Here is a 24,667-nt window from a genome sequence, read left to right as displayed (position 1 = left end):
ACAAGGGAGCAACGAAGGGAGAGAGAGGGTTGAATTGTTTACATGCATTTTGGACATTTTTCAAAATAGACCCTCCACTTGTTTGATATTACTAAAAGAAGAATATACATATATAGATATGTATATAAAAATCTCCATATTTCTTAATAAATCTTTAATTTATGTAAGGTATAAATTTCAAGATTTGATTAAGTCTGACTGTTTCGAAATTTCAGACTAATGTTATGTTATAATTGTTTTAATCTTCAACTCCTAGTTCAACAACAAAATATATATATATTTTTTTTATTATGTTTTAAACATTCTCATTATTATTATTATTTTTCTATTATAAAAATTTTCTTAACGTAACAAAATGCCTCCATTTTTGGTGCCTCCACCATGCCTCCATTTTTTAAAACTTTAATAACTCAAAATTTAAAACTTAAAAGTTAAAATAAAACCGTTGGATATAATCTACATCATTTTATTTATGCACATGTAAAAAATTATGACATTTCAATTTTATTTTGATTGTCATCAAGAGCTTGTAAAAAAGTGCTAATGTGGATGATTTATAGACGTTGATTTTTGAACTTATTGATTAACATTTAAACAAAATTGAAATGTGATAATTTTTTTATGAGCACATAGAGAAAATAACATAGATCACATCTAACGGTTTTATTTTGACTTTTAAGTTTTAATTTTTGAGTAATTAAAGTTTTAAAAAATGGAGGCACAAAAAATGGAGGCATCTGAACCCTCCTCTATATATACATATTTTATATTATATATACATATATATACATATATTATATGAGAAGGGATCAAGTTACAACACTTGAAAGTTACAACAAAGTTACAACATCATTTTTTTTCATTTTCAAAGTCGAAATCGTCGATCCAAACCGTTAGATATTCAATCTATATTAAAATGTGCTTGCAGACGAAATTTTACATTTTTTGAAATTTTTTTGCTATTTATTAAGATGGGTACAAAATCGCTGTTTTTATTAAAATTCTGCACCATTAAAAACAGCAATTTTGTACCCATCTTAATAAATAGCAAAAAAATTTCAAAAAATGTAAAATTTGGTCTGTAAGCACATTTTAATATAGATTGAATATCTAACGGTTTGGATTGACGATTTCGACTTTGAAAATGAAAAAAAATGATGTTGTAACTTTGTTGTAACTTTCAAGTGTTGTAACTTGATCCCTCCTCATATTATATTATATATACATAGAGGAGGGTTCCAATGCCTCATTTTTTTTCATACCTCATCATACCTCATATTTTATATTTTCATTTTCAAAGTCCAAATTGTCGATCCGAACCATTCAACAAAATATTTATACTAAAATCTGCATAGAGATGAAATTTTATATTTTTTGGAATTTTTTTGCTATTTTTTAAGATAGGTACAAAATCATTGTTTTTGAACTGTTCAAAAAACAATGATTTTCTACCCATCTTAAAAAATAGTAAAAAAATTTCAAAAATTATAAAATGAGGCATTGGAACCCTCGTTTAGTGTCTCAAAAATTCAGTTTAAATTTTCGTTCAACGGTAGGCATTCAACGATCGGTATTTTCAAAGTTTTCAAAGTCCAAACAGTCGATTCAAACCGTTCAACATGATGGATATAAAATTTGATATGCAAGAATATTTTAACATATATATTATATTATATTATATATGCATATATTATATTATATATACATATACATATATTATATTATATTATATATACAGAGATAGGCTAATGTGCTTTCGGTAGCATATGGGTCGAAATACACACGGTCAAAATTTGAAATTTCAAAATTCAAAAAGTCGATATGAACCATTCATCTTGTTATCCATATTAATATGTGCTTGGAGACCAAATTTTACATTTTTCTGAATTTTTTTACTATTTAATAAGCCACTTGGAAAATTGCTGATCCAACGGTGGCTTAACAAAACAGTAAAACCGTTGGATTAGCGATTTTCAAAGTGGCTTAATAAATAGTAAAAAAATTCAGAAAAATGTAAAATTTGGTCTCCAAGCACATATTAATATGGAGAACAAGATGAACGGTTCAGATCAACAGTGACAATTGATTTGATTTGTTACAGTTTGGTCATTGAATTTGTTACAGTTCTTGTCCCCGCCTTTCTCTTGGGATCCGATCTAGTGAGTGTTGTGTTGTTCTACGGAACCTGAAAACCAGCATCATTGCAGCATCATTGCAATCGGAGGCGGAGGCGGAGGCGCAGGCTTTCAAAGAGGCAATTAGTAAGTGAAGTTCTGGATGTTTGGAAGGCATTGAAAACCAATCCCCATTTTACTTGCAGTTGCAGGAAAATTCATAGAGACCAAAACTGTTTGGCCGATTATCTTGCAAAGAAAGGATGGAGCTGTCGAGGGTATATACTTACCCAATGTTCTTAATAGGACCCTGATTTTGCAATTTTTGCTTTTAACTCCTTTTTCTATTTTTGTTTTTTACGCTGGTTATTAGAACTTAGATATGAATACTTGTGCAACGGACAACTTGAAAGTATGTTATCATGGATCTCATTTGAAAGTATTTATCCTCACATATCGTAAGAAATATTGGTTAGATTGAACAGAGAAAAAAAAAATACCTCTAGAAACATGTACAAGGTGGATGAGTGATGTGTCAAGTTTTTTTTACACTTGCACAAATAGAATGAATACTTTCTCGATGAGTTATGAATACTTGCGTGACGAGATATGAATATTTGTGCAACGAACAACTCGAAAGTATGTTATCATGGATCTCATTTGAAAAATAAAATTGTATAGAAAACATTCGTAGTTTTAGATTTGCAAAATTCCTCACATATCGTCAGAAATATTGTTGAACGGAGAAGAAAAAATCACCTCTAAAAACGTGTAAAAGATGAATGAGTGATGTGTCCAGTTTTTGTATTTACACTTGCACGATGATGATGACTACTTTCTCGATGAATTATGAATACTTGCGTGATGAGATATGAATACTTGTGCAACAAACAACTCACCAGTATATCATCATGGATCTCATTTGAAAGATAAAATTGTGTAGAAAATATTCGTGGTTTTAGATTTGCAAAATTCCTCATAGATCGTCAGAAATATTGATTAGATTGAATGGAGAAAAAAAAACTACATCTAAAAACGTGTAAAAGGTGGATGAGTGATGTATTCAATTTTTATATTTGCACTTGCGCAATGAGGATGAATACTTGAGCAACGGACAACTCGAAAGTATGTCATCATGAATCTCATTCGAAAGATAAAATTATGTAGAAAATATCCGTGGTTTTCGATTTACAAAATTCCTCGCCGATCGTCAGAAATATTAATTAGATTGAACGGAGAAAAAAAAACCACCTCTAAAAACGTATTCAGATTTTTTTTTTTTAACTTAATATCTTAGGTATGAATACTTGATGTGTTATAGATGAATACCTGATGAATACTTGCGCGCACCAGTTGTAAAATATTTCAAATATTAAGTGATTCCTAAATAGTAAGTGGTCCTCGTAGGTAGTTAGTAGTTATTTAAGTAATTAATGACTAGGAGATGAAATTGGAGATTGTTACGGGAAATAGCTAGATGCTCTCTAAAAAATAATGGAATGAATAAAAATTTTAATGGGTTAAAAAATGTGAAAAAAAAAAAAGCTAATCCAGAAAAACAAAGAAAGAAAAGAAAACTGTTCCTCTCGGGGCTTGCTTCTTTAACCCTGAAACTTCAAAATATCACCAAAGCAAAACGATGCTATGCGTTGGCCCCAACAAAAGCACACAATGCATCACACATGCCCATAAAATATAGAACCAGTCCATAGACCCTTGTCCCTTTTCTTTCAAAAAATACCGAACCACCTTCCTCGACTTCACATGAACGATAAAAGAGGATAGTTTATGTAGCTTTGGATGATTGGTCATTATTCTTTTTTATCCTGAATTTTTTTTGTATCAACAGTAACTAGCTATTAACCTACATATTCATCAGATAAATCTTTAAAAATATCAGGACAACCGTACCAGTTGTTCTGGTCCCTAGTTTCCCAGTACCCACCAATGTAACGGTAAGTGCCTTCCTTGCCATCCTTTTTGAACCACCTCGGCTTCCATCCATCCTCTTGCATGCTCTTTGACTGTGTCATAAAAATAGATTAATGAATATATATGCAATATTAGAAGATTAAAAAGAATCAAATTGGAAGGTGTCCAATACTTTCTTGTACAAGTAGTTACACCCAATGCCAGTACCACACCTAACTGATGCAGTGTGGGAATCTTACTAATTATGAGCACTAAACAATTACAATCCTTTTTGGCTTTCTAGAGACAGATTCCCAGTAAAAGACTGAACTTGTACGGTACCAAAATCTGAGAAAGGCCCTGCCCAATTCTACTTTGATTTGAGACAGGCAGTTGAGGAGAGAGAAGGGAGGGAGAGGGAGATACGTACCAGTCTCTGTCTTTGCTCTAACCGCAGCTTCTCAGCATTGGCTCTGTCATACTCACCATTCTCTAAGTACCGTTGGTCTGGCCTCAGCCGTGAATCCGTTGGTGGCAATTTCTCCTTTCCATGCACAATTAATACAAAATTAACACAAAGTGCAAATTGACAAATGAAAATACCCACCTTACAGGAAAGGATTTTATTTCTCATATCTTTGATATGTATCTTTAGTCTTTACAAGTGAGTTCATTAGAATATTGGTTGTTTGACATATGGTAAATATGCCCTAAAAGACAAGAAACTTATAAGAAAGTTCATCTTACTGTCTTGTTATACCTGTAATTCAGGAGTGAGTTCATTTAACGTGATGGCGAAGGAGGAGACATTATACCGGGTCGGGTCTGCAGGTGGCTCGTTCTTTTTCCATAGCAAGGAGTCTCCTTTCCCCTGCATTTTCTCTGATATCATTGGTTTTAGAATCTCACAATATAAGATACTGTTCCATTCTCCTCTCAAAGAGGCAACCCTGTTTCCAGTGACATCCTCAACATAGCCTTCTACCTGTAAACAAGCAACAGTCAGTTCTATTGTCATGCAACAAGAGAGTGCGTAACTGGCGACATATAAAGACCTATTAAATCTAGGCCCATTGTTAAAAATAAAAAAAAGTTGGTTAAATTGAGGCTCAATGAGATCATTTGGATATCAATGGAACAAATGAGCGAAACAGTATCATCAAACTAATAGTAGAACTTCAAGTTCTTTACCTGACGAGGCATTCGTTCAAGAAGAGACTGATCTTTGAACTTAACCTCACAAAAATATTGGCGATTTCCTTTTATTTTCATAGTGCCATGGTGATTGCAGTATGGTTTCCCAAGGATGAGGTTGTTTATAATCGTCTTCACCTACATTTTTAATTTTCATGAGCTTGTCAGAGTTGTGAAACAGAAAAAGGGTATTACGGGGGTACATGATAAAGTTTCATATTTTTCATGGCAACACATGAATATGTCCCACATAGAAAGGAAGAATTTAAAATTACATCTAATTTTTCCCTTTCAAACATTACACTTCTCAGAAGTAGAAAGCAACTAACAAGATCGAGAAGCTAATATGGGTTCGACTAAGGACAAATTAAGGCATATTAAGGGCTTCACAGCTGAAGGTTTAATAGATTTTAATTTAGGTAATAGTTACACACAAGGTATCTAGTAAATATTGGCTAAAATGAAATCATTTTTACATGATAATTACCTTACACCATGTAAAAATTTCACCATCATCAAATTCCAAGGTCAAAACTCCAACAGGATCAAGGTGGATGGATTGGCCCCAAAATTTAGACTTTAAGTCACCATCTCCCCAAAGTTTCCATCCCTGCCCTTCACAGTGACAAGCTATTATCATTGGGTGGTGGCTTACCTAATTTCATTAAAAATATCAGATCTGAATTATCAAACAAAGAAAAAGAAAAAAAAAAAAAAAAGCTTATACAAATAATGTACCAAAGTAAACCACAAATATAACAGAATCAGTGAGCATTCGAGATCAGACTAGTTCAGAAAAACAAAAAGAAAAATATCATCTATAATTTTATAAGAAAATGAAGTGCACTGTGCATCCATAATCCTAGGGAGGAAAGGGGCATGTGCAACAATGGACATTTTGGTCTATTTCAAAGCTGAAGGCAAAGGCATGTATGGTTGGTTTTTTTTTTTTTATTTATATATACTTTCTTTGTTTCCCTTTTAAGTTTTCTATTGTTTTTCTCCTTTGGTATTTAAGTCTGGTTTATGGTTTTCTTGTGTTTTTCACCAGGTAGTTTGATGGTTTGTTCTTTCTTCTCTCTCCATCTCTCTGTTTTCCTTTGTCTTTTTTTTTTTTTTTTTTTTGGGGGGTGGGGGGGATGGCGGGGCGATTGTATGAAGTAAAATAGAGTGCCTTTTCAGAAATAAATCGTATGCCTCTCTCAGGGAAGTCAGCCTCATAAGTTTCTCCTAGCAATGGATTGAAGGGCTTGCACGGCCTTCCCTCTGACGATGCATATGATGCCACTGCAAATGCCGCTACTTTGAGTATTCTCATTAAATTATCACCCTACATTAAATAAAAAAAGCACAATCCGATAACACCTGACTATATAAATTAAATTATAGAAGGCAAAAGCAGTTTCATAAATCTTAGGAATATTCTCCATCAATCTCCCATTCTAGGCATGTTTGGTATTTTCCAAACCATTACGTATTTGAAGGTTTACCCAGAATTATGTAGTACGTGTAAATTAATTCAATTGCACAACAGACAGAAAATTGATGTTAAATTGTGCCAAATTAGGGCAGAATCGTGTAATACTGAGGGAAAGGTGAGGCAGCTTATTACTATAGAAAAATAGGCCAAATTGAGTCTTCATTGCAAAAATTTGAGTTAAATTTACCCTCAACTGAGTAATTAACGACAAACTGAGAATTGGTTTTTGAGTTAACTGAGCTTCATTGGCCTAACCATTTTTCCAAATTGGTATGCTTCATCCAAGAGTTGTGAATACTCAAAATCCTCAAAGCACTTCTGCAGAGAAGAGAAAGGCTCGTTGAAATAAACCGGGAGACACACACTTGTCAGATCCTTCCCAACATTATCTTTTATGACAGACCACATGCTGATCCCTTTCTCCATCTCCCTTGGCTCAGGAAGCTTTGTCCTCCTATTAGGTACCTCATTGGGCAAGCATGCTGTTTCGCCGTTCATTTCTGTGCTCAATTATATTCAGAAGGATATATATCAAAGGTTTGATTCCCTCTGGTAACTCTGCAGAGATAAAATTAGGTACAATGATACATGTTTAGCAAGGCTCCATTTGAGATTGAAATTGGTACCTTGAATCGAATAGGCAGTCATATCAGATAGACATTATCCTATAAGAACTCCATTGAGCCAGCTTCATGCACAGTGCACCTGATCAGACCCTCTTACCTAGATAGATGGTACAAATTTGAAGAACTTAATTTTCATGAAGAAGAAAAAGGCAACAGTTGAAGAATTAGCGTTTTGTTTAATGAAATTTCTGGTTGCGATGCTGTACCGGTATCAGCGTGCAGTGGCTGGTACAGGACTGGTTGCCAAATATAAAAAAATATAGCTCTTAGTATCAATAACATCTACCTCACCTCAGATTGAAAAAATTGAAAAAAAAAGAGGAAGAAAAGAAAATAATCTCGTCTGTACCGTACCTGATCATCAAAAACAAAAAGCGTTTGTGTTTGTGATCATCACACGCCGATGCCGATGCCGATCCATGCCCAGCTCACCGCCGGAAAATTAGTTAAATTGATTCCTAAATTTATTTATGTTAATATCTCTCGTCTGTCGTCTCGTCTCGTCTCCCACCACGTAATCGTTTATTTTAATTTAGTGTTTAAGCTTGCCACATCTTTCTTTCTTTCTGTTGTACGTGTTGTCTGTTTCGCCTTTTATAATTTTGCACACGCCAACCTGCACGAATCAAATCCATTGGAGCCTTTCGTTGTGAATCATTTTTTTTTTTTTTTTTTTTTTTTTTGAGGAAAATTGTGAATAATTAAGTAAAAGAGACGCACGGGACGTGTAACGTGTCCGTATTTTTGCAGATGTTATGTGCGGAGATGGCAATTTTGATTTTTGAAAGTGACACAACACAACACAATACGTATGTGTCGGATAAAGATTTTACCAGTACGTCTTAATACGGCGTGACACGATGTGGATAAAGGCTGTAACGAGTATTTAGTTTGTATTAGAGAAGAACTAGGGTATACATAAATATATAAAATTGGTTTCAAACGACAAATTTATACTGTTGAAATTCTTCTACCTTATGAGTGATGCATTAACATGCACAAAATTTAAAATTAATTTTATATAGCGTCAAATGGTTAAAAAGCGTTTAAAAAATGAATGTATTAAAATTAATTTTATATACCTTTTAATTTTGACCACTTTACGTTATACTTAATTAGTTGAAAACTTTAAAATTTTCACGTGTAAAAACATCACTCATAAGGTAAAAGGGTTTCAATGATTTGAATTCATCGTTTCAAACAAATTCGATAGATTTTAGAGGTAAGTTCACCAAGTGGCTTGGTGAACTTAAGAACACCCTAGTTCAACTTGTTTGTATTATATATCTTCATATGATTGAGGTTATGATACTATGGATAATACAGATTGACCCGTATTATAAATTAATATATCTGTTTTAAAAATATAATAATCAATCTGTTTAATGTGATTTGTAAATGTATTTTTAGATCAAAATTTACAATTTTTTTATTATCACTTTAGTAGGGGTGTCAACGGGTACGGTAAGGGTCGAGTGAAAGCATTTTCATATCCGTATCCGTCACAAATTATCCTTATCCGTACCCTACCCTTACCCGTTACAAATTGCCTTACCCGCATCCTACCCTTACCCGTTGTAGTTGTCGGATAATGAAACGGTAACGGATAAATAACGGTTAATACTTTAAATATATTTAGAACTAAACTGAAAACATCCTTGCATCATTTCTGTTCTGTACTAGTCGGTACCAGAGGAAAAACCTTAAACAACCAATAAAATAAAATAAAACAAAAAAAACATCATAATTCCAGTGGTATGATGGTATGATGGTATGCTGCCCTTGATTTTTCTAAAAAAAAACCCTTGTAGTTTATTGAAATTATAACTTACCCCAAAATAGTTCTAAATCATAAGGAATCTCATCAATTTCCCATCTTATCAATTTCATGTAAATCAATTTCACCATCATGAAAATTTAAAAACAAATTCCAGAGTTTTACCCATTTGTCCCTAGGCTGATACCGGTAAGTTTTAATCTAATTTTTCTTCTTTTATTTTTCGAGTATGTTCTTATACTGACGTTGCATAGTTGCTCTATACATTTTTTACAAATACAAGTATCATAGAAATACTAACAACTATATATAAATGGAAATTTTCAAAAAAAAAAAAAAATTGAAATATACAAAAGATTTTCATTCTTACTCGTCATCATGATCTATGCTATTGTATGACTTTGTATCTTCTCGGCAATGTCCGAATCTTTTGTAGATGCCATCTTTCTAGTAAATTTTAAGGGAGGTATTGTTTTGTGCTTGGAGAGATAATATATTTCTTCTAAACTGTTAAGAAATATTGGTGTAACAGTAGGCTTTTAAACTTATTGGAAATTTGGAATTACTGAAAAGCGTGGAATGTTTTAATGGTTAATTATGTTTAACTTTGTTTTCTAAGATAAAGAATTGGCGGTTGGACTGTTGGAGGATACTAAATCAATGCTAATTAAGAATTTAAGATATATAATATATATAATTATCCAATCGGGTAACGGGTACGAAATAGGCTTTACCCGTACCTTTACCTGTTTTGATAATGGAAAAAAATCTTTACTTGTACCCGTACTCGATAAGTTTATGAAAAATAAATCTTATCCATACCCGTCTTATTAGATACGGTACGGGTCGGGTAAACGGATAAAAGGGTGCCATTGACACCCCTACACTTTAGATAGATAGAAGTGATTGGATGTGAATGTTTTTTTTCGATAGGTAGACATTTTAGTCATTATCAAATTCAATGAGTCCGGCTAGTATAACATCGGTGTCATATGACACTAACTTAAAAATCAATTAAATAAACTTCAAACGACTAATTCAAACCGTTCAAACCGATTTACTTTATTAGTGATGCGTTTACATACAATTTTTTTTTAATATTTTCGAGTTATTTTAGTATCAAATCAAGCTGTAAAAATGTTGGAAAATGAATGTATCAAAATTAACTTAAAAACTCACACATTTGACCGCTTGACTTTATACTAAATAAATTTGAAAAATTATAAATTTTGATGTAAACGCACAACTAATGAAGTAGATCGGTTTGAACGGTTTGGATTCACCGTTTGAAGTCGATTCGATAGGTTTTGGAGTTGGTGTTATATAGGCTGAAATGACACTAATGTTATACTAGCCATACTCCAAATTCAATAGAAATGGTTTATAATTATTTAGATGTGAAATATATATATATATATATAGAGAGAGAGAGAGAGAGATAGGCTAATATGCTTTCGGTAGCATATGGGCCGAAATACACACGGTCCAAATTTGAAATTTCAAAATTCAAAAAGTCAATCTGAACTGTTCATCTTGTTCTCCATATTAATATGTGCTTGGAGACCAAATTTTAAATTTTTCTGAATTTTTTTACTATTTATTAAGTCACTTTGAAAATTGCTGATCCAACGGTGGCTTAACAAAACAGTAAAACCGTTGGAAAAATTGATGTTATAAATTGCTATTAAAATGTTGGAAAAATTTATCGATTTCATTTGATTTTCATAGAAAAAATTGATGTTATAAGTTTTTTTTAATAAATATTACTAATTTAAAACTTACCCCAATAGCAGCCTCTAGAATCATGTGCTCCGCGTTTGGGTACCACAGAAAGTCACTGACCTTGTCAGTGCGACTCTAGATACCCAAAACATCTGCCAACGCGGATTCGATGTACTGGGACATCTCATATAGAGTGGCTATATATTGTGTAACTCTACTGAAAGATAGTACATCCTTACTGAAAGACAGTATATCTCTACTAGATGTCGTGTTGTATTTGATAATTTTTTAATATTAATATTGGTAGCAATCTTTGCAAATATGATAAAAAGTATGGTTAAATTAGTACTACTCTAATCGACCTTGGCACTAATATAATCTAATTTTGATCATAAACAATTTTGATCAAATAATTAGTTTTGGTCAAACAGTTAATTTTCGTCAAATAATTAGTTTTTGGTCAAAATTAGGTACTAAACAATTTAATTATGATAGTACAAATTTTGGTATTGTTCTAATTTAAATTTGGTGCTCAAACAGTTAATTATGGTCATATTCCAGTTAGAATAATTATATGAATCCCCCTCACTCCCATCCCCCCATTACCTCCCCATCTCTTAAACATATTTTAGAGGTGGATTTGTTTTTATTTTTTCAATGTTGTCCACATTTCTCACGATCTATGAGAAATTTTGCGAATCTGAAATCACGGACGTATTCTATGCAATTTTACCTTTCAAATGAGATCCATGATGACATACTTTTGGGCTCATTGTCACACAAGTATTTATACCTATACTTGTAAGTATTTATCTCCAATCGTGGACTCTGTATCTCCGCATCTTCCCCATCATCATCCCATCTCTTAAACTGATTTTAACTTCCACGAACTAACTTAGTTAAACTAACTTAACTAACTAGTTTAATTAAATTTATTCAAAATACTGTGGTCTTCCAAGTTTAATTAAATTCATAGGTATAAATACTTGAAAGATAATAAATTAATACTTGCAAACTAAGATATTAATACTTGCATGTCTAACTTAATATGACTATATGGGGGGACTACTCAAACTACATGGGAAAAAAAATCATACACGTTTTTAGAGGTGGGTTTTTTTTTTTCAATGTCGTCCACACTTCTCACGATCTATGAGGAATTTTGCGAATCTAAAACCACGAACGTATTCTACACAATTTTATCTTTCAAATGAGATTCATGATGACATATTTTCGGGCTCATCATCACACAAGTATTTATACCTCATCGTGCAAGTATTTATACCTATACTTGTAAGTATTTATCCCCAATCGTGGACCCCGCATCTTCACATCAACCTTCCCCAATCGTTCCTGCATCAACCTTTCTCTAACAAAAATAGTTGACCACATTGGTATAAATACTTCAGTGCATATGTATAAATATTTGTAATACTTGATATTAATACTTTTAAATGTCAGCAGTGTCATATGTGGAAAATACTAGGTATAAATACTTAGATGACGAGGTATAAATACTTGAGAAAGGGGAGGTAGCACAATTGGCTAGGAATAAGTCCTAGAGTTGTTGTACCCAAAGGTCGAGAGTTCGAGTTCGCAGCTTCTGCGAAGATTTTCAAAAAAGACGAGGTATAAATACTTGTGTGACGATGAGCTCAAAAGTATGTCATCATGGATCTCATTTGAAAGATAAAATTGCATAGAAGACATTCGTGATTTTAGATTCGCAAAATTTCTTGTAGATCGTAAGAAATGTGGACGAGATTGAACAAATAAAATTGGTGGATAATGGGGGAATGAGAGTGGGGGGACAATTATCAGGGCCCTTCCAGTTAACTATTGGTACTATTCTAATTAAATTTTTGTTCTGAATCATAAACCGTAAATTAAAGTACCTAATCCTAATCCTAAACACTAAACTCTAAATCTAAACATAATTACTACACTAAATTAAAAATTGAAACAAGAAAAGAAGAAGAAAACTTACCCGAGCTTGAAGAGATTGGAAGCGACACGAAAAGGGATAATGAGAACTCCCAGCGACCTTGTTTATATAGCCCAGGGGCCGCAAATTGGCTGTGCAGTCTCTTGAGCCGTGGATTGGCTATGTGGTCCCCCCATGGGGCCCCGGATTGGTTCTGTGGTCCCCATTAATTGGGATCGCGGATCGGCTCTGTGTCCTAGATATTCATAGAATTCTCCTGAAACGGAAGTGTTTTGGTTTATTTATTTTTATGCTATAAATAAAAATTTCGAGAGTTTCATGTATACTCATTAGAATTTTCAAAAATTATTTCTTCCTTTAAAATTCATAGTATCGTTTTTATCCTTTTAATTTTAAAAACACACTAATTTATCTATTTTATTATATTTTCTTTTAAAACTCGTTTTAAATCTATAAAGTATCCATTTTACATTTTATTAATAATAAGAATAAAAAATACGTAGCATGTTTGAAGAAAATGTCAGTCTTCTAATAGTCAGTCTTGAGAGCAAATGAATAATTTCTCTAATTTGAATGCCTACTCAAGCATATACCTAAATGCACTGTGTATGTGTAAAAAGTACAAAAATGACTCATTTGTCATAAAAACTAACCAATTAGAAGACTAACAATTTTCTTAAACATGATACGTATTTTTTATTTTTCTCAATAAATGGTAAAAATGACTACTTTATTAATTTGTAATGAGTTTTAATAGAGAGATAATAAAATGAGTAAATATGTTAGTTTTTGAAATTCTGAAGGGTAAATATGATGTTATAACTTTAGAAAGGAAAATACGTAATTTCAAAGTTTTGTGGGGTATACATGAAATTCCACATATAAAATTCCTAAAATATTTTTTAATTAAAATGAAGTACGGGTACTTACTTTGTATTTTATTTTAGAGAGTTTATTCATATTATTAAAATATCGTACAAAACTTCTTTTATTGAAGTACATATTCTGACATTCGTTGAACATATTGCTAATTTAAATTTTACGAGTGAAGCTAGTGCAAATTTAAATTCACCAGACAGTTTGTCTTTATGAGCATAATCCTACAATTTTATCCCATCAACTCAATTACTCAGACAACATATATGTAAAATAAAAAATGACCTATTTTACAATTAATATGTTTATATATATATATATATATATATATATATATATATATAGGAATATGCTAGCATGCTATGCATAGCATAGAGCCCCTCCATGCAACGCTTTGGATTTCGACTTTTCAAAATCCTAACGGTCGATCCGAACCGTTCATCTTGTTCTCCATATTAATATGTGTTTGGGGACCAAATTTTACATTTTTTGGAATTATTTTACTATTTCTTTAGATTTATTGAAAATCGCTGTTTTTTTATGGTCCAGATTTGCTGAAAACAGCGATTTTCAATAAATCTAAAGAAATAGTAAAAAAATTCCAAAAAATGTAAAATTTGGTCCCCAAACACATATTAATATGGAGAACAAGATGAACGGTTCGGATCGACCGTTAGGATTTTGAAAAGTCAAAATCCAAGGCGTTGCATGGAGGGGCTCTATGCATAGCATGCTAGCATATTCAGTAAAATCAGGAGCCACCGTTGGATCAGCTGTTTTCAAAGTGGCTTAATAAATAGTAGAAAAATTCAGAAAAATGTAAAATTTGGTCTCCAAGCACAATTTAATATGGAGAACAACTTGAACGGTTCGGATCGATGTTTTAAACTTTAAAAATTGAAAAACGAATTGGTAGCACCAAAACTCAGGAACTACCACTTTGATCTTAGCCAACCTCTCTATATATATAGGCTGTGGCTAAATTGCTGCTGGCAGCAGTTCTGCCCAGGTGCTGCCGGGGCTATTTTTAACCGTGTGATGTCCAAACAACAAATACAAACCATTAGATGTTTAATCTATATTATAGTCTACTTGGAGACCAAATTTTACATTTTTTGGAATTTTTTTACTATTTATTAAGCTGGTTTGAAAACCGCTGATTTCAATGCTGCAGAAAATTACTGAAATCAGCGGTTTTCAAACCAGCTTAATAAATAGTAAAAAAATTCCAAAAAATGTAAAATTTGGTCTCCAAGTAGATTATAATATAGATTAAACATCTAACGGTTTGGATTTATTGTTTGAACATCACACGACTAAAAATAGCCCCAGCAGCACCTGGGCAGAACTGCTGCCAGCAGCAATTTAGACAGACCATATATATATATATATATGAGAAGGGTTCAAATGCCTCCATGTTTTTGTGCCTCCATCATGCCTCCATCTCTCTCTATCATTTTCAAAGTTCAAACAGTCGATCCGAACCGCTCAACCTAACCTCCATACTAAAATATGTTTGGAGACCAAATTTTATATTTTTAAGAATTTTTTTACTATTTTTTTAGATAGGTACAAAATCAGTAAATCTGAACCATCTAAAAACAGTATTTTTGTACCTATCTAAAAAAATAGTAAAACAATTCCTAAAAATATAAAATTTGGTCTCCAAACATATTTTAGTATGGAGGTTAGGTTGAGCGGTTCGGATCGACTGTTTGAACGTTGAAAATGATGGAGAGAGATGGAGGCATGATGGAGGCACAAAAACATGGAGGCATTTGAACCCTCCTCTATATATATATATATATATAGGATTTGGCTAATATGTTATGGGTAACTAAGAGGCCTCCCGTGCTACGACTCAATATTCGACTTTTAAAAATCCGAACGGTCGATCCGAACCGTTCATCTTGTTCTCCATATTAATATGTGTTTGGAGACCAAATTTTACATTTTTTGGAAATTTTTTACTATTTTTTTAGATTTATTGAATATCGCTGTTTTTTATGGTCCAGATTTGTCTGAAAAACAACAATTTTCAATAAATCTAAAAAAATAGTAAAAAATTTCCAAAAAATGTAAAATTTGGTCTCCAAGCACATATTAATATGGAGAATAAGATGAACGGTTCGGATCGACCGTTCGAATTTTGAAAAGTCGAATATTGAGCTGTAGCACGGGAGGCCTCTTAGCTACCCATAGCACCGTAGCCAAGTCCTATATACATATATATATAAACATATATATATATAAACATATATATATATATATATATATAAACATGAGCTAGGCTACGGTGAGTTGCGAAGTAAAGCGACTATTTTACTTCACGCTCATATTTTGCGATTTTCAAGTTCAAAACGTCGATCCGAACCATTCATATTGTTCTTCATATTGAAATGTGCTTGGAGACCAAATTTTACATTTTTTTGAATTTTTTTACTATTTATTAAGCAATTTTGAAAGTCGCTGATCTGATGGTCTGGAAAATTTTACTGTTTTTACTTTTCACAGCAAAATAGCAATTTTTAAAAATGCTTAATAAATAGTAAAAAAATTTCAAAAAATGTAAAATTTGGTCTCCAAGCACATTTCAATATGGATTAAATATCTAATGGTTCAGATCGGTAATTTGGACTTTCAAAATAAAAATACAGCGTGAAGTAGAAACGCGTTTTACTTCGCAACTCACCGTAGACTACCTCTATAAACATATATATATAAAGTTCATCGAACAGGGAAAAGTGCTAGAGTGAACTTTCCAGAACCCGAGTAAGAACGGAGAATGAAAGAAAATTGAAGCTGACAGTGGGACCCAGCTCTAAGTCTCACTATTTCTTGACACTGTAGAATTCACTGTGGATGAATAGTACCCATCTATCCAAAATTAATACATAAGAAAGATATGGAGAACAAGATGAACGGTTCGGATTAACCGTTAGGATTTTGAAAAATCAAATATTGAGCAGTTGCACGGAGGCCCTCTGTGTTACGCGTAGCATGCTAGCAGGTTCTTCTATATATATTGAATTTGTGAATTTCGAGTTAATTAAGTACAATGTGGAGTAGTCAAAATATAAAACTTTCAAATTATCTTACATCTCAACTTTATAGAACTCGAATATTTATTAATTTGACATATAAATGCGTTGCTCATAAAAACAGATTAGGCTGACTAATTTAAATTTATCATTTGAAATTGGCCCAATAGATTTTGTGATTAAAAAAAAAAGTTAATGAATTTTAAATTATGATGATTGATTATATATTTAAAATATGATACCTAACCTGATTATTAAAAATAAAATTGAAAACATAAAATAAAATGAGACGAATCGGACACGTGTACCCCTTGTCAATCCAGACCAGAACACAAGATGACAAGAAGAGGTGAGGTTTGCATTTACACCGTAACACCGGAATTGGAAAAGATTATTGTGCACGCGGCGTTGCCAATTTCTTTTCTGCCGTCTGACTCCTTAAACTTAAAGCCTCCACGCGCATAATCAAGCGGTCCATTGGCCTCTCTATCTCGAATCAACGGCTATTTTACATTAACGCGCTTTTGAATAGTTCAGACAACGAACAAATCGGATCGAAAAGTCTATTTGCGCATCCTTACAATCATCTCAACTAGTCGCTGACAAGAGAATCAATCATCTCACAAATCAGATGGGCCCCACCATCCAGTCAATATGGGGATATTTAGAGGGATATCGAATGGGGAATATTAGCTGTTGAATAACTTTTTTGAAACAAATTAGAGGTCGCATTATTATTATTCTATCCCATGTTTTTCTCTTCTTACCGTTCCTTGACTTCTCTCTCTTCTCCCATCTAGGGCCCCCTTAATTATCTCCAGACTTAAGTTCGTCGCACTAATTTAGTAATTTTCATTGCCACGACATTTCTGCTTTCTGTACAAATTATATATATAAGCGCACAGTTCTTTAATCCATAAAAATATTTTATGAAATACTAAAATCTTAATACTTTGATATATTTTCAATCAATTGTAAACTTGTGAAATTATTATTTAACAGAGTTGATTAATAATTTCACAAGGGTAGAAGCTTGGAGATGCATATCAGATCTCAAATGTTAATTAGCACCGGATAATATTATCCTCCGCACCTGTTTGTTTCTCTCTCTCTCTCTCTTTCTCTTGTTTTTTTTTTTCTTCTTTCTCCGTTGATTCATTTTTTGAGAGAGCAATCGAGCAATCGTTCGGCCAAAATGATGATGACAAAGAGCTCGATGGGGGGGATGGAAGGAGCTGTGTTGGATGACGTGGTACGCCGGTTGCTGGAAGGGGGGAGGAGGGCTGCTATGGCCCCCAGCGCCAGCCAGACTTTAGGCGGAGCAGGGGGAGTTGCGGTGCCCGCTGTCAGACAGGTAGCGTTGTCAGAAGGAGAGATAAGGCAGCTGTGCGTCGAGGCCAAGAAGGTGCTTCTCTCACAGCCCAGTCTCCTTCGTGTCCATGCCCCAATCAAGATCTGCGGTACTTTTTTTCGTTTTAATTCTCTCTCAATGCGTTTTCCTTGCTTTCAGTTTTTTTAGATATATCCTTCATTTTTTTTTAATGAATTGTCAAAGATTGGCGTCATCAAGTATTTTCTATTAGTATATAAGAATGTGATTACAATTAGCCTGACCTAGATCTATTGTAACCTGATGTTTTTGAGATTTACCTGTTGAAGTTTATTTTTGTAAATAAACTTCTTGTATACAAAATCCACAATTATCCCTTCCTTTTTACCAAATTATGATATGCATTTTGCATTTTATGCACATTATATTGGGGTGGTTGACTACAAGTCTTGTAGATAACACATTTGGTTTTTAATAGACAGACAACCATTAGGTAATAAAATAACTGCAATTTGCTATCATGAAAGACAAGCCCATTTCAGCAACTTTTCCCCAAGTTGATTATCTTTGCCCCCAATTTTGGTCAAAGTTAGAGTTAAACCCCTATGAGCTCTCAACCCGTGTTGGACCTGTTTTAAACAGCAGTGACTGTAATTTTACATCAAATAGAAACAACACAGTAAAATAATCACAAATGCGCATATATTCCCTACAATCAAGCCTCATGCTGAAGTCTCAATTTGTATAGCCCCAGTTATCCCTAAATCTCCAGTTATACATGGTCTAAACAAGTTCTGCATTATCATGCAATCAACTGTTGATGTAGCTAAAAGCTCAGGCAATTGGAACAGATTATATGTGAAATTTTCAAGTGCTATACTGGGTCAATGCCCAATTCCTGCATATCTAGATGGGGACTCTTGGCTTGAGAGAAAAAAAAATTAAAGCCAAATTATATGGGTTTTTTGTTGGTTACTAGATTCAGCCCCTTGACTAATCAAATGAGACTGAATTATTAGTAGATTATTAATTTAAAATTGCAGACCCGGTCAATTAATAGATGAATTATTTTAAATACTTGGTTTGAGCTAATACAACTTACAACTGACCCCCTAGCATCCCACAAAGTATCCAGACTAGCGTATTGTGGCTCAAGCCCAACCAATTCAACCCTTTACTAAAGATTTTATAGTCGGACCTGAACTGACTCTTACTCGTGCATCTAATCATTGAACCCACCTAAAATTTAAGGCGATATACACGGCCAATTCGTGGACCTTCTACGCCTCTTTGACCAAGGTGGGTACCCGCCAACCTCAAGTTACCTCTTCCTGGGTGACTACGTGGACCGCGGGAAGCAGTCTTTGGAGACAATCTGCCTCCTCCTGGCCTACAAAATAAAGTACCCTGATAAGGTCTTTCTGCTGCGTGGAAACCATGAGGATGCCAAGATTAACCGTGTCTACGGCTTCTATGATGAGTGTAAACGCCGCTTCAATGTGCGCCTCTGGAAGATCTTCTGCGACTGCTTCAACTGCCTCCCAATTGCAGCACTGATCGATGGGAAGGTGCTTTGCATGCATGGCGGGCTTTCACCAGAGCTGGAGAACCTGGAGCAGATTATAGAGATCGAGCGGCCCACTGAGATACCAGATTATGGGTTGCTGTGCGATATGCTCTGGTCAGACCCAAGCTCTGACACCAATGGGTGGGGCGAGAGCGATAGAGGGGTCTCATGTACTTTTGGGGCCGATAAGTTGGTGGAGTTTTTGGAGAAAAATGATCTTGATTTGATCTGCCGGGCCCACCAGGTAATAACTTTTATCAAGGCTTGATTTTTGCATCTTTTTTTGTAACTTCTGTGTTTGACCCTTGGTTATTGCAATTGAGGGTTGTCTGACCCTTGAATGTGCAGTTATGTCTCAATTAAGCCCTTGGATTCATATGTGAGAAATAGTTTTTCTTTTATTTGCTGACTTCATACATTTTTGTGGCTCGCTTGATAAGTAGTACTGTTAAAATATGTTGTTTTCGATGAGCTTGCTTAATCAGTAGAACTGTCAAACTATGGTGTTTTCTATGAGCTTTGTAATTTTTATAGTGAACCCGGGTTTGGCATTTATATCTTAGATATAATCAATCAATCCTCTATGGTGACCCAATTATATCACCAATATAACTTGCTTGGGCCTCAATTTAGAATGGAAAAAAGGAGGAAAACAGGAAAAATAACAAGGGCTGAGTTTTTAAGAATTAGACTTTTGTACATATGATTTTATATACTTGTATTGATCATAGTGAAATATAACCTATACAGCCATTACTTATCCACCGATTTCTTAAAACGCCAAAGCTCCACTGTCAATGTCCCTTATTTGCACAAGCAAATATTCGTGAAGGGTTGGTTTGGGAAAAATAGAATATAGCCGAATGACTTGTCAAAATTTATCCTTGAAAATGTCTTGTTGACAATATTATTTTTGTACAGGTAGTAGAAGATGGTTATGAGTTTTTCGCACAAAGGAGATTAGTTACCATTTTCTCAGCCCCAAATTACTGTGGCGAGTTCGACAATGTTGGTGCTTTGCTGAGCATTGATGAGAATTTAATGTGCTCATTTGATATTTTGAAACCCCTAAATAACAACAAGCCTGGTTCACTTAGAAGACCAATTCCTAATAAGGTAAGTACTGCATACAGAATGTCAAGTAAAAAACCGTGCAATTTAAGATCAATTAAGCCTAATTAATCCTTCCCTATACAATTATGCTTTGATTTGAACCAAATTAACCTCATTTATCCTTGATTGTGCCAAAGATATGGAAAACAGTGCCTCGCCTGACTTGTATTGCATCGAGGTACAATTGGACCTGACTGGTCCAGTACCAGTAGTCTGTTCTACCTAGACTGGTAGACCCTGCACCATGGAATTACAGTAACGGGTTGCTCGTCAAAATAGCAAAATAAAATGACTTAATTCAATATATAATTATCAGAGAAATAACCTCCAGAATAGGGAGTTGATGTGAAGCTAATCTCATTAATGTTTCTTTATATAGCCTCCAAAGAGCGGGGATGCTTGATTCTTGCGAACGAGTTAGAGGGGAGAGATCTAAACAGTTTGGATCCACCAACAACTTGCCATTATTTTTCTTTTTAATCCCTTGTGACCAGCTCAGGTAGAATTTTTTGAAAGTCAGAAGATTGTATGATATTTTTCAGAAAAAAAAGGATGTCTATGTAAAAAGTCCAAAATGGAAGTTATTTTCTTCTGTACAGTAGCACAGAATTTGGGAGGGTGAGTTGTAATGTGTTGATTTTATTGCCATATTGACTTTCAGATTTATTTATTGTTCCCTTTGTATTGTTTTCTGTTGTTTTGTTTCCTGCTAGCAGCTGAAATATGTATTGATAAACTATGTTATGTAGGTTTTTTAAGCAAATATTCTTATATTTGGTGTTAGTGTTTTTTTTTTGTTTTGGGCTTTAGACGACTTGCTATGATCTTCGTTGCCTTCTTGGATCAGGAGTCGGGACCTATGATTTTTGTGGGTTGGGCTCCACGCAAATTGTAAAAAAATCATTGGAAAGTTGTTAGGAAATTTTCACAAACGAGAAGGGATGGATATATGGTGAGGAGTTGATATGAATTCAATTTGAATATGAAATGCACGGTGATATTATATATTGGAGAGGAGACCAAATCAATTTTTCATATATAGAAGTCGGTATGCCGTACGCTTCTTCTCAGACAGCTGTATCTATCTGTTTGAGAAATTTGGATGGCAGGTCCTGCGATATTTGAGACACACACACGCTACTTATTTTTTAAACTTGGCTTTCAAAGCCAATTGAAATTGACTTAATTGTTTTTATCATTTTATTAGCATGATATATATAATAATCTGGGCTTAAATTTCTTGTGGTTAATAAAATAATGAAGGTATAACTCCTCATATATAGTAAGGTCTTTCTCCTATATATTTTCCAGATAATACAAACATATATAAGTTTATTCAATTTGCTGAAACATGTATGCAGATATGTATCATTAATTCTTACTCTGAATGATTGATCGATCGTATATAATTACTTTTCAAACTTAGATCAAGCTGGTGTCCACCAACTCAGTTTTTTGTTTAGAAAATAATCTCCTCATTCAGGGGGCCGGTCATTGTATTATTTTCCAATTTGTACAATACTGGAATACTGGAATACTGGAATACTGGAGAGATTTCACTGAAGCTTAATTATTTGGATCTTCTGGTGGACAATACTGGAATACAAAAGTGACCAAACTTTTGCATGCTGGCAACTAATTAATTAATATATATAAGGTGCTCTCTTGAAAAGTGAAGAGTGAAGACACAGAAGCATTAGAGGAAAATAATCATTTTTGTTTAGTCATATTGTCTACATTACATATATACCTATATATAATTAATTCAGATCTGCTAGCTCCGATAAATAAAAGAAGAATCAATGCTGTATATATCCAGTGATTAATTAATTAATTAATTAATTAATGTTAGATGCAACATATATATATATATATATATCTCTGTCAAGAATTAAAGTCTCCCTTGGACTGTGATGTATCATACAAATGGCTTCCACCTATATATATATATATTATTTCCTTCCCTAGCTATAAACAGAACAGAACAGTAATTAATTAATCCAAACCAATTAAGGACAAACGAGACTACTAATTTAATTTCCAATGGAAATATCCTCCTCCAATATTTTTACAAACAAGGGAGAGCTCGAGCTCGAGCTCTTACGTATACCTAACCTTTGCTCATCGTCTCCTGTGCGGCTAACTGTTTGGTGCAAATCTCTACTCTTCCATGGCGATGGCTATACGGTGTTTGACGACTCTGACGGCCATATCGTGTTCCGGGTAGACAATTATGCACATGGTCGGTGGAATAATAATGAAATGGTTCTTATGGGACCTAGAGGTCATGTTCATCTAACAATACGCCATTGCAAAAAGGTACTTTCAATTTAATTAGTATAATATACAGGCTAGGACATGCAGGTATATATATATTATACCAACCTGACATATAGCTATAGAGAATTGCGTCGTCATAGCGTATATAAGATAAACCTACAAGAAAATTAGCTACTCTAACATAAAATCAGAGGGGCTAAATAGAATTTCGGCATATATATATAGAATATAGTGCCTCGATCACAAAATTAAGTGTCATTAGAAATGGTTGTTGATTAATTGCCTTGTATTTTAAACTTATCAATGAGAAATGCATGCTATATATATTATATATAGGATCGATTATTGATAAATATTATCGAACATCTGAAATTTCAGATCTTAAGCTTCACTGAGAGTTGGAAGATATATAGAGGAGATAGAGATACTCATTCAAGCATGCTGCTAAAAGAACCTTTTCTCAGGGTTACAAAGGATTTTCGCAACTCGACTTGCACTGCTTCCATGTCAAGTACTGGCATTGCTGGAAGTGAAATATCTGGCTTTAGGCTGAGCTGGTCTCGATGTGACGAGTGGTCGAAGATTCATAGGCTAGCCTCAGATGAACAACTTGTAGCCGAGGTAATTAATTTGTACTTAAATATTGTAACATGGAATTAATATTGCGATAATTTTTGTGCCCCTGCAAAGTCTGCAAAAGGTAAAAAAAAAATTCCATGGTACGTACTAGCAGAAAAATATATATAATTAATTGTAATACTAGTGCTACTAATTAATGACAAAAAAAGAGAAATTACCATACATGTACCAAACGAGAAAATTTTAAGGAGTGTAGTTTAATTTTAGCAAGTACACTCTTTTATAGTCCAAACTAGGTACACTATTCTATATTATTAAACAAAACGCGAAAAGCTGTTGTCAACAATATAAAAGTAAAACCATGGTTTAATTAAGGAGCTTAATTTCTTTGGGGCATCAACCTTTTCATTAATTAGTACACAAGTATAAGTATCATGCATTTACTTAAAAACAATTGCAACTGCGATGCTATTTATTTATTTATTTATTTAGTCAAATAATTTTCATAAATACAGATTAATAGAAAGTTCAGCAATTCGAAGAAAATCTTGCTTGGTGAAGATGTGTTTACAATTATGGTGCAACCCGGAATGGATCAAGCCATAGTCATGGCTTTGTTCATGATCACCAAATCCATGAGATGACTATGAGTTCTTCAAGAATTAATGGAATGTATTCAACTAAACTAATGGTTTAGTATGGCTGGTTGATTTCGATTCACACCTAAAAAAAATTTGTTGTAACTTGATCCCTCCTCTATATATATATATATAGAGAGAGAGAGAGAGAAAAATGCTAATATGTTATGCGTAGCATAGAGGGTCTCCGTGCAACGGCTCAATATTTGAGTTTTTAAAATTCTAACTGTCGATCTGAACCGTTCAACATGATCTCCATATGAATATGTACTTGCAAACCAAATTTTACATTTTTTAGATTTTTTTTACTATTTTTTAGATAGGTAGAAAATCGTTTGATCTGAAAATTATGTACCATTCAGATCAAGTGATTTTCTACTTATCTAAAAAAACAGTAAAGAAATTATAAAAAAATATAAAATTTGGTTTGCAAGTACATATTCATATGGAGATCATGTTGAATGGTTCGGATCG

General features: G+C 33.5%; 3 protein-coding genes across 5 annotated transcripts; 2 read left to right on the top strand and 1 right to left on the bottom strand.

The window, feature by feature from the left end:
• Window positions 1-3,970: 3,970 nt before the first annotated feature.
• On the bottom strand, window positions 3,971-7,859 carry LOC144563333 (oxysterol-binding protein-related protein 2A-like). Of its 3 annotated transcripts, XM_078312801.1 has the most exons (9): window positions 7,680-7,859; window positions 7,326-7,422; window positions 6,955-7,199; window positions 6,394-6,549; window positions 5,707-5,874; window positions 5,217-5,357; window positions 4,786-5,010; window positions 4,456-4,569; window positions 3,971-4,138 (listed from the first exon to the last, which is right to left on the bottom strand). In XM_078312801.1, the coding sequence occupies exons 2-9, from the start codon at window positions 7,345-7,347 to the stop codon at window positions 3,974-3,976; spliced, it is 1,236 nt and encodes a 411-aa protein (XP_078168927.1). In that variant the 5' UTR covers window positions 7,348-7,422; window positions 7,680-7,859; the 3' UTR covers window positions 3,971-3,973. The 3 variants fall into 3 exon arrangements, with proteins under 3 accessions (XP_078168927.1, XP_078168929.1, XP_078168928.1); XM_078312803.1 differs by lacking the exon at window positions 6,394-6,549 and having other exon boundaries at window positions 7,680-7,858; XM_078312802.1 differs by lacking the exon at window positions 7,680-7,859 and having other exon boundaries at window positions 6,955-7,257; window positions 7,326-7,399.
• A 9,953-nt stretch (window positions 7,860-17,812) lies between these two features.
• On the top strand, window positions 17,813-21,344 carry LOC144563027 (serine/threonine-protein phosphatase PP1-like). Its single transcript, XM_078312397.1, has 4 exons — window positions 17,813-18,146; window positions 19,268-19,827; window positions 20,505-20,699; window positions 21,076-21,344. Exons 1-4 carry the CDS (start codon window positions 17,882-17,884, stop codon window positions 21,097-21,099), a joined length of 1,044 nt encoding a protein of 347 aa, XP_078168523.1. The 5' UTR covers window positions 17,813-17,881; the 3' UTR covers window positions 21,100-21,344.
• Window positions 21,345-22,739: 1,395 nt separating this feature from the next.
• LOC144562956 (protein LURP-one-related 8-like) lies at window positions 22,740-24,199 on the top strand. The gene is made up of 3 exons (XM_078312323.1): window positions 22,740-23,015; window positions 23,355-23,597; window positions 24,071-24,199. Exons 1-3 carry the CDS (start codon window positions 22,740-22,742, stop codon window positions 24,197-24,199), a joined length of 648 nt encoding a protein of 215 aa, XP_078168449.1.
• The last annotated feature ends 468 nt before the right edge of the window (window positions 24,200-24,667 follow it).

This window comes from Carex rostrata, chromosome 12, assembly GCF_964058835.1.
Source record: "Carex rostrata chromosome 12, lpCarRost1.2, whole genome shotgun sequence".
In the NCBI taxonomy this organism is placed as follows: Eukaryota; Viridiplantae; Streptophyta; class Magnoliopsida; order Poales; family Cyperaceae; genus Carex; species Carex rostrata.
This window is presented reverse-complemented; position numbering and strand designations above follow the sequence as displayed.